General features: G+C 46.3%; 2 protein-coding genes across 2 annotated transcripts; one reads left to right on the plus strand and one right to left on the minus strand.

The window, feature by feature from the left end:
- Nucleotides 1-447: 447 nt before the first annotated feature.
- Nucleotides 448-6845, plus strand: LOC119277593 (delta-1-pyrroline-5-carboxylate synthase 2). The gene is made up of 21 exons (XM_037558880.1): nucleotides 448-670; nucleotides 1209-1280; nucleotides 1400-1503; nucleotides 1598-1700; nucleotides 1785-1946; nucleotides 2351-2628; nucleotides 3311-3461; nucleotides 3632-3796; nucleotides 3897-3974; nucleotides 4087-4176; nucleotides 4257-4343; nucleotides 4443-4529; nucleotides 4608-4704; nucleotides 4844-4947; nucleotides 5144-5219; nucleotides 5474-5624; nucleotides 5709-5777; nucleotides 5909-5975; nucleotides 6123-6193; nucleotides 6364-6444; nucleotides 6529-6845. Exons 1-20 carry the CDS (start codon nucleotides 569-571, stop codon nucleotides 6440-6442), a joined length of 2193 nt encoding a protein of 730 aa, XP_037414777.1. The 5' UTR covers nucleotides 448-568; the 3' UTR covers nucleotides 6443-6444; nucleotides 6529-6845.
- A 656-nt stretch (nucleotides 6846-7501) lies between these two features.
- LOC119277594 (pentatricopeptide repeat-containing protein At3g46790, chloroplastic-like) lies at nucleotides 7502-9938 on the minus strand. The gene has a single exon (XM_037558881.1). The coding sequence runs from the start codon at nucleotides 9853-9855 to the stop codon at nucleotides 7894-7896; it is 1962 nt and encodes a 653-aa protein (XP_037414778.1). The 5' UTR covers nucleotides 9856-9938; the 3' UTR covers nucleotides 7502-7893.
- Nucleotides 9939-10423: the final 485 nt, after the last annotated feature.

Here is a 10423-nt window from a genome sequence, read left to right on the forward strand (position 1 = left end):
ACGTACCGATACTAGAGCTAGCAGTACGAGTGTCCTACCATGGACCGAAGGAGGCAGCCCCAAAAGAGCCTACCCCGCAAACGTCCACCACGCCCTTCCACTGCTGTGTCCAGGTGCGGGGCAACAGCTGGCGATCGATCCCCGCCCTATATTTCCTCGGCCCAGAATGCGGCTCCAGGATATTTTGCGCAACGGCCTTCCCTCCCTCCCCTCCCTCCGGCCGCGCGCACACGTGTGCGCCCCGCACAGGCGGCCGAGGCGGTGGCCACGGGCTCCCCTCGCCGCAGACGATCTAGGGCCTGTGGCCGCCATCGCGCCGCACACGTACCCCGTGTGGCCCTGGCCCCACCTTCCTCGGCCGGGACGCGACGGGGCGCTGCGGCTCGCTCGGCCTCCCCTTTAAATCGGGGGCGCCCGGTAGCTCCACTTGTTATCCCACGGTTCTGTTCCGCCACTTCCACCCACCTTGACCTCGCCTCGCCTCGCCTCGCCCACCCGTTCTTTTTTTTCCTTGCCCATCCGGAGCGAGCGAGCGCCCGCGGGTCGCCACTCCCCGGCGAAGCGGAGAATGGGCAGGGGAGGCATCGGAGGCGCCGTCGCGGCGGCGGACCTCGAGAACAGCGACTCCACCCGCGGCTTCGTCAGGGACGTCAAGCGCATCGTCGTCAAGGTGGGTGGCCGCGATACGATACGAATATGCTCCCATGCATGCATGGCGAGCTTTTCCTCCTCCTCCTCCTCTCCCGATACGAATCTAATGCCGCCGCCGCCGTCGCCACCGTTTTATCGGGCCTGTTCGCTGCTGCTGCTTTTGTTTTCCCTTTCTTCTCCGGCGTGATCCTGGCCCGAGTGCGGCGGGCACGGGTGATCGGAGAAAGCGCGAGGCTGACACGGGCGAAAAGGTTCCGATCTGATGACGTCAGTGGGCTGATTCAGTAAAGTATCTGTTCAACAAAGGCGGCGAAAATTGTTTCGATTCGCTGCACCTCCCGTTATTATAGCGTAATAATAAAAATCACGTGCTGGGTTCTAGATTTACCCCCGCTGATAAAAACGATGAAGGGGATCTCTGAAACTAAATTGCGACGTAATTTCTTTTAGTTTATTAGCTGCAAAGTAAAAAAATTCAAGTGAATAATTTACTTTGTCGCTAAGTAAATCGGTGTTCTCTTCGTCGGGTCCATCTAACCACTTTCTGGTGCATCCAGGTCGGCACCGCTGTTGTCACCGGGCAGAATGGCCGGCTGGCCATGGGCAGGCTCGGAGCTCTCTGCGAGCAGGTACTGAATTTTCCGACATGTCATGTGCCAGAAGGAGCTTGTGCTAATATACAGTAGTACTAGCCGGTAAATTGTTTTATTGACCGATACTAACCGGTAAATATGTGGAAATGTTTCAGGTGAAGGAGCTCAATTTCCAGGGGTATGAGGTGATTCTGGTCACCTCCGGCGCCGTTGGCGTCGGGAGGCAGAGGCTCAAGTACCGAAAGCTTATCAACAGCAGGTTGCAGAGAGTTTTTGCTCACAGCAGTTTGCTGACGGCCATTAGCTTTGGTTATTTCGCCATTATCTGTGCTGATAATTCTCCTTGCGTGTAGTTTCGCGGATCTGCAGAACCCACAGTTGGACCTCGACGGGAAGGCCTGCGCTGCCGTCGGCCAGAGTGGCCTCATGGCTATCTACGATACGCTGTTTAGCCAAGTGGGTTCCGCTAACTGTTGTTCTTTCTTTTGTTGTTGTTGTTGAGGTTAACGTGTTTCTGACACCAAACTTACCTTACTGCAGCTTGATGTAACATCGTCTCAGCTTCTTGTTACGGATCGTGATTTCCGAGATCCAAGTTTTGGGCACCAGCTTCGTGAGACTGTTGTCTCCCTGTTAGATCTTAAGGTGATACCGGTGTTTAACGAGAACGATGCCATCAGTACGAGGAGAGCGCCATACGAGGTGCGCTTTCTCTTAAGAACAATTGCCGTGCACACCCAAAGCTTCAGAGTTTTGTGTTTCTCTAATGTGATCTCTGCAGTAGGAGCTTAATTGACAATTGTCCATAGTTTAGGCCTTCATTTAACCTTTCTTCTGCAGGCAACCTCTGTTATTATTTTTTAGAACAAGCAACCTATGTTATTTTGCTCTCTGTCTGTCTTGCTGATGCACCAGCTGGTTTATCTTTCATTATGCTGTAACAGAATATGCAGTGTCCTTTTTAGTTTAGTGAACGATGTTTATCACTCCAGGCTTTAAATAAATGATGGCTATGCATCAACGTTATGGATTCCCACTAGCAATGACAACTGGGCCGTCTTTAGCATTTCCTGTTCACTGGGTATAACATTTGACTTCATGTGTAGGATTCATCCGGTATATTCTGGGATAACGACAGTTTGGCAACGCTGTTGGCGAAAGAACTGGATGCTGATCTTCTTATCATGCTTAGTGATGTGGAGGGACTCTATAGTGGTCCACCGAGCGATCCCCAATCAAAGATTATCCACACCTACATTAATGAAAAACACGGGAAGCTAATTAATTTTGGGGAGAAGTCTCGTGTGGGAAGAGGTGGAATGCAAGCTAAGGTGGCAGCTGCTGTTACTGCTGCATCAAAGGGCGTACCTGCTGTAATTGCAAGGTGAGGCAACTTTTCTCCCTTGTTATTATAGCATGATTTAGCCATATGATAACTACTAAATGTTCCCATTAGGTTAATATACTGCAAGCCACTATGGTTGGACACACTGCCAGCTACTATATTTGAGCAATCCATGGTTACATATTAAACTATCGCTATTATAATTTGGCATTTCGTAAACCAATGTGCAAGTATTTATGGATACTAGAGATCTAATGCATGCAATTTGTCCTTATATAATCCACTGGAGTCACTACTGTTACCCGCTTGTGTTAATATTTAGTTTAATTTCCTTGAGTATCCCAGAGAACTGTGCGGCGACCAGTTGGCTAGCTAGAGCAGGCTGAAATGCTCGCAGCCTGCCGACCCGCGTTCGAGGCTTGGTGCTCGCTTTTCTTCCTAAAACATGCCACCAGAGGCTAGTCCTGGTTGGTCAAATATTTTAAAGTAGTACATCAAATTTCACATCTTCAAAACACTACCAGACACATTTAGTGCTTGATTACTTCACTGAAGATTTAGGGAGGCCTATGCTTTCACTTCAGCATGTAGTCAAGCTTGTGGAGCGTTTTAGCTGCAGCTGCCAGCTGTAGCCTTGTACTATTGTACAAAACTGAGTTTGAGTCAACCTGTAATATAATGATTTCCACCTTCTAACCTTTTTGTTCCTATATCCATTCAGTGGATTTGTAACAGATAGCATTATTAAGATTATGCGAGGAGAGAAAATTGGTACACTTTTCCATAATGAAGCAAATGTCTGGGATTGTTCAAAGGAGGTGACAACCCGTGAGATGGCAGTTGCTGCAAAAGATTGCTCACGGCATCTCCAGGTACCTTTTTCTCTTTCTCTAGAAACAAGCAGCTGTTGGAGGCATACTAAGATATACCATCATTTCTTATGGAGCAATAGCTATCAATGGAAAGTTTGAGCTGTCTCGGTATTTTGGTTTTCGAGCTGCCATTGCTAATTTTTTTCTGTTGCATATTGCTACCCAAACAGAATTTGTCATCGGAGGAGCGTAAGAAGATTTTGCTAGATATTGCCGGTGCTCTGGATGCAAATGTGGATTTAATTATATCCGAGAATGAAGCTGATCTAGCTGCGGCACAAGATTCAGGTTACGAGAAATCCTTGGTTGCTAGGATGACCCTGAAGGCTGGAAAGGTGGGTTATATATATACATATATTTCTTCATCTCAGCAGTATCCGTTCATCTATTTGATTATGTTTGGTCATATCATATGTTCTCATTATATACTTGTAGATAACAAGCCTTGCTGAATCGATTCGTGCAATTGCGGACATGGAGGACCCTATCTCACATACACTGAAAAAAACAGAGGTGAAAACAAAACCACATTTCTAAATTTGGAAGATATTTTATGATTATGTCATACTAAGATTTAAATTATAATTTCCTCATGTATTTAACCAATCAAGGACTTATTTTGTAGGTTGCCAAGGATTTAGTTTTCGAGAAGATGTACTGCCCATTAGGTGTTCTTCTAATTATTTTTGAGTCTCGTCCTGATGCCCTGGTCCAGGTAAAGATTTCAGGAGGTACAAATTATAAAACTTACCTGGAACATCAACTGTTATTTATTATCAGCATATTATTGTACAGATTGCAGCTCTAGCAATCCGAAGTGGAAATGGCCTTCTTCTGAAAGGAGGAAAAGAAGCTATGAGATCAAACACAATATTACATAAGGTATGATCCGTTCAGTTAGCTGATTGTGTTTGGAGTAATGCATAATCTTTATTTAGCTTAATTACACTTCTGACATATCAATTTATCGCTTTTTATTAGGTCATAACCAGTGTGATTCCAGATGCTGTTGGTAAAAAGCTTATTGGCCTTGTGAAAAGCAAAGATGAAATTGCTGATCTTCTAAAGGTGAGCATGTCATTTGATTCTTCGATTGGTGAGAAGTTGATTACATAAACATGTCTAAACTGGATGCATAATATGCAGCTTGACGATGTGATTGATCTTGTTATTCCAAGAGGCAGTAACAGGCTTGTTTCTCAAATCAAAGCACAAACCAAGATTCCCGTTCTGGGTCATGCTGGTAAGCAATTTTTCCTCACTGAATTCTTGTAATTCAGCATATTTTTTAAATAGGATATTATATCACAGAAATCAAGTAGGTTACATTTTCTGTGAAATTAGAATATATAACGAACTAAATTGTTTTCATTCTTGTGCAGATGGTATCTGCCATGTTTATATTGATAAATCAGCTGACATGGACATGGCAAAACGTATAGTATTGGATGCAAAGGTTGATTATCCTGCAGCGTGTAATGCTATGGTACGTCTCTGCGTTTGATATTTGTATATGGTTTCTAATATTTTCCATCATACTATATTTCTTCGAGGTTGCATATATCATTGTAACACAACACTGATTCTACTTTCAACTAAATATACTTTTTAATATATGATGCACTATTTCCGGCATGAATAACTACATAAATAGACTAAGTATTATGTATATCATTGCGCAGGAAACACTGCTTGTTCATAAAGATCTGAACAAGACAGAGGGTCTTGATGATTTATTGATGGAACTTGCGAAAGAAGGTACCAGCTCGTACCTTGAAGTCAAATATGTCAACAATAATAAGCAATTCTGTAGTTATGTTTCAACAATAAGTCTAGCAAACTTAGTCACAAGTACTAATCTGTATGAGGTTCTAGACACCGTGAATTGAAATATGAACTTGATTCTAATGAACATTTGATGGGCATGATCAGTTGATCATAATATCATTATATTATAGTAATTGTTTTACAATGATCATTCTTTTAATTTATAAGGTGATGTAATATTGCAGGAGTTGTTATTTATGGTGGGCCTGTCGCACATGACACATTGAAAGTACCGAAGGTAGATTCATTTCATCATGAGTATAGCTCAATGGCATGCACCCTCGAATTTGTTGATGATGTGCAGTCAGCGATTGACCATATAAATCGTTATGGAAGGTATGCAGGTTTCCATTTAAACATACTCTCAGTGTTTTTCTTCTGTTACACTAAATTTGATTGTCTTAAATATTTCTGTTTCAGTGCACACACAGATTGTATTATCACAACTGATAAGAAGTCAGCGGATACTTTTCTACAACAAGTTGACAGGTATTTAGTTAACTTCATTTCTACGGTTATTGTGGTTGCTTATTATGGTTATGTTAGCATTATTTGATGATTTGTTTGATATAAGATCATGCTGCAACTATCGAAATGACATTTCGTCTAAACTGTGACAGTGCTGCTGTGTTCCATAATGCAAGCACAAGGTTCTGTGATGGGACTCGCTTTGGTCTAGGTGCAGAGGTATTGCCTTTTGACCCGCTTCGGTCTAATATGTGTTGTCAAATGTTACTCAAGATTCAATTGGCTCTGATGCAATCATCTTTCAATTCTATCTTTGTGAACATTTTTTTAACTGTATTTCTGAACATTTTCAAATGTCTTGAATAGGTTGGCATAAGTACAGGGCGCATACATGCCCGTGGACCTGTTGGCGTCGACGGTCTTTTAACCACTCGGTGGTAGGTCTTTTATGCCAGTTGTTTTTCTGCAATCCTTCAGCAAATAATAGAACTGTACTTTCATATGAGGAAGAGTTCTGCATGCCATCTGTTTACGCAAGATACTTCCTGGTTCTAAAGCATTAGTATCTTCACTTAATATGTATGCATTTGCTCTCCTCATTATGTAGCATTCTGCGAGGGAGTGGACAAGTAGTGAACGGTGACAAGGGAGTTGTGTACACCCACAAGGATCTTCCTTTGCAATGAGGGTAAGACCTGGTTTACGATGCTTCGCTTCGATAGAATGCTTACTCAGTGGAGTATTTACTGACCTTCAGCTCCTATGTTTGCAGGTAGAGGATTCCTGCTGTAGAGCAATTTTTGTAGAATAATCCTCTTCAAAGCCCCCTTCTCTCTGTGCGAGGAATGAAGAAAGACAAGAGAGCATTGTTGTTACTATGTCGCTATCTAGTTCCGTGATTGTTCGTGTACAATGATTTATCCATACAATGTCGTAGTTATGGCACTAGCTGTTGTAACTGTAGAATTGCATCGGTACATCTATGCTACATATATGAAGTAGCTGTACTGTTTCTGATGAATTCTCGAATCCGTTGTCATGTTGTCTTTCTATGGCAAAGAGCACCTGAAATGAATGTATCGGTATACAGTCTTCTTGGAATGGCGCTTGACATCGGCTGTAAAACCGCTGGCCTCGCAGCTTGAAGCTGAGACATCTGCTCGAATCCTCTTGTTACAAACAAACGAGTGGATGCAGGGATGAACAGAACTAACACGAGCTATGTCTTTGGCACCGGGTGAACTGTCACGAACTGTGTCTGAGGCTATGTGCATTAGGCTGAACTCTGTCCTTGAAACGGACAGATTTGCAGCCGTAAAACCGCTGGCCTCGCAGCTTGAAGCTGAGACATCTGCTCGAATCCTCTTGTTACAAACAAACGAGTGGATGCAGGGATGAACAGAACTAACACGAGCTGTCTTTGGCACCGGGTGAACTGTCACGAACTGTGTCTGAGGCTATGTGCATTAGGCTGAACTCTGTCCTTGAAACGGACAGATTTGCAGCCGTAGCCAGCCAACACAGATAGTTTCACATAGCCGCGCCTCTGTGAGTTAGAACTATTTGCAAATCAACTCCTGAAGTCATGACAAGTCTTGCCAAAACGAACAATTAAATGCAGTCTCGAACTCTCAGAATGCAACAAGCCATATCAGAAATCTCAGAAATGGCAGGACTCGTGATAAATAAGTCTTGCCAAAACAAACAAATAAAAACAGCAATCTCAACAAATTGTCATGACCTAGGGAATGCAACGACAACTCATTTATGCGTCAAATCACAGAACCATAAACCTCTGATCATAAACCATTTGCTTGCATATATCTTAAACGAATCTCAGGTCTTGATTATGAAGATTAGGTGGGATTTTACAAGGAACTTGCTAATTCATAATGTGCCAGGGACACTATTACTACGAAAAATGTCATTAAAGGGGACCCATTGCAAACGTGTCAAAATTGCCTTGCAGAAGTCCCACTGGTCTCCATGTAAAGACCGGCAATCAATTTCTTGTTCCTCCTGAAAGACTGGGTCATCATTGCTAATCTAATCATGTTAGGCTGTACAATAGTGCCTACTTCATCGTCTTTGGTATGATCAGTAAAGATCAAAAAGCACCAGCGACTTGGCAGCATCTTCACCAATAATCGCCACACGAACAAATTCCAACCCTGAAGCGGTGAAACCGATTCACATCCTTCACAACGATTTCACGCTCTGTGAATTTGGAGATGAACTTGGTGACTGAATGACAGTCCTCACATAGCCTCAGGTTCTTGGTGATCCTGATTACTTCACTGCTTCGGGTGTTGATAAGCCCAAATGCAACTGCCAGCTTCTCACTGTGGCCAAGCAAGATCCTTTCCTTTTCTTCTTCTTCAATGTCATACATGACTATATCTGTGTCAGGGACATAGCCCTCATTTTTCATCTGTGCCACAAACTCACCTATCAGAAATTGAAGCTGCTCAACCGGCGGGTTCTTGTTGTCCACAGATGTGAAAGAGTGTATCTTCTTGTTCACCTCCATCCAGCTGCACCCCGGCACCTTCTCCAGCCCATGCTCCTCAAGCAGCTCCTTTAGCACGGCAACTTGGTCTTGCAGTTTAGCTCGAGAATAAATATCAGCAAGTAGTACATAGTTGCCGGCATTTCTGGGTTCAAGATCAAAGAGACGAGAGCAAGCCATCTCTGCGTACTCCACATGGCCATGAATACGGCAAGCTCCAAGCAGTGCACCCCACACTTGAGGACTTGGCTCAATGTGCATGCTCTGTATGAGCTCCACTGCTTCATCCAACTGCCCAGCACGACCAAGGAGGTCTACCATGCAAGCATAGTGCTCTGCACGGGGTTTGACACCATAATCCATCATCGACTCAAACAACTTCTTCCCCTCATCCACAAGTCCGGCATGGCTACAAGCCCCAAGAACACTGATAAATGTTATGATACTCGGTGATAACCCAATTTGAATCATTTCCTCAAACACCTGAAGCGCCTCACGGCCAAAGCCATGCATCCCATATCCTGATATAAGTGAATTCCACGACACAACATCTCTCCGGCGTCCTATCCAATTGAAGATATGCCGGCCAACTTCAAGGCGTCCACATCTCATGTACATTGCCATCAATGCGTTCAGTACAGAAACAAGTGAGTCGAAGCCCCTCCGAAGAATATATGCATGCAATAGTTTGCCATGACCAAGCGCGTTTACTCCTGCGCACGCATTCAAGACGCTTACTATTGTGATTGAGTTAGGCACCAGGTCTGCATCAGAAGCCAGCATATCCTTGAACAGCTCAATGGCATCAGCTGGTCTCTCATTCTTGGCATAGCACGCAATCATGGCACTCCAGGAAACAACGTTCCTCTCTGGCATTGCAGCAAACACATTCTCAGCATAGCCGACGATCCCAAGCTTTGCATAGCAGTCAATAAGAGTAGTGGCGACATGCATGTGCAATGCGTAGCCACGGTGGATGGCATGTGCGTGTACCTCGCGTACACGGGCGGAGGCAGGTGCGTGCGACGCCGACACAGCGATGCACGCCTTGAGCCCGTGCGTGTAGCTGTAGCTGTCGACGGGAACGCCGAACCGCCCCATGTCGGCCAAGCGCGCGAGCGCCTCGTCGCCATGGTCGGCGAGCGTGAGGGCCTTGAGCAGCGCGTTCCACACGAAGATGTTCTTGTCGGGCGCCTCGTCGAACACCTGGCGCGCGGCCGGGAGCGCGCCGAGCGCGGCGTATGCGTCGATGAGGCGGGTGGAGAGGAACGGGTCGGAGCGGAAGACCGGGTCGGCCTCGAGCCGGCGGTGGACGGCCGCGGCGAGCGCGGCGTCCCCGGCCCGGGCGGCGGCCTGGAGGAGCGACTCGTAGGTGCGCTGCGTGGGCGCGGGGAGGCCCTGGAGGAGCGCCGCGGCGCGGGAGAGGCGGCCGCTGGCGCAGAGCGTCTGGATAAGGTGGTTCGCGTTGGCCGGCGGGGGCGCCGCGCCCGACGACGACAGGGACGACCTGCAGCGCGCGAGCCTTGGGCGCCTGGCGCCGAACGCCGGGTGGGAGAGGTGGAGCGAACCCGCGGGAGCGGAGGCGAACATGAGGCGGAGGGGGCGGCTAGGTAGGGGCTTCACCGTGGGGGAGGAGGGGCGCGCCGCTGCGCCGGCGTGATGGATATTTTTTGGGTTGGGTTTGTGGCCGGTTCGGTCGGAGTTCGGGTCGGGTGGAGGCGGAGGAAAATGGCCGTGCCGCGCGGAGCCGGAGAAGAGTCGGGATTTTTGCGCGATTTTTTGTGGTTTCGGTAGGCCGATGCCCGATGTGCTCCGGGTCCATCTTACACGTTTGCAGGAGTATGGGCTGCATTTCGACCCTTCGTTTGGGCTGCAAATGGCTGAACGGGTCTGCGCGTGATCGGCGGGAGCAACTAGTTAACGAGCGCTTCTTTGAAAGCCTCACAATGATCGACGTCACTTGGCGCGCTCTCAGTCACCCGTCATGTGTCGTGCTCTGGATGCTTTCTCGGGATTTTGTTTTTTATTTTTCCGCACGCGTTTTTGGCTGTTTAAAGGGTTTTTTTTCGGGTTTTCGACGTTTCGGTTTTCCATCTGTCTTCCTTAACTTTTGGACCAGATTTTTTCTTCGGGAAAAAACATTTTTTGCGTGAAAAAA

Source organism: Triticum dicoccoides, chromosome 3B, assembly GCF_002162155.2.
Source record: "Triticum dicoccoides isolate Atlit2015 ecotype Zavitan chromosome 3B, WEW_v2.0, whole genome shotgun sequence".
Lineage (NCBI taxonomy): Eukaryota > Viridiplantae > Streptophyta > Magnoliopsida > Poales > Poaceae > Triticum > Triticum dicoccoides.

Excerpts from the sequence above, each read along its gene's own strand:
- LOC119277593 (XM_037558880.1), top strand. The coding sequence starts at position 569 with ATGGGCAGGGGAGGCATCGGAGGCGCCGTCGCGGCGGCGGACCTCGAG. Across the intron at positions 2,629-3,310 it reads GTACCTGCTGTAATTGCAAG|TGGATTTGTAACAGATAGCA; the intron begins GTGAGGCAACTT and ends ATATCCATTCAG. Across the intron at positions 4,948-5,143 it reads CTGCAGCGTGTAATGCTATG|GAAACACTGCTTGTTCATAA; the intron begins GTACGTCTCTGC and ends ATCATTGCGCAG.
- LOC119277594 (XM_037558881.1), bottom strand. The coding sequence starts at position 9,855 with ATGTTCGCCTCCGCTCCCGCGGGTTCGCTCCACCTCTCCCACCCGGCG.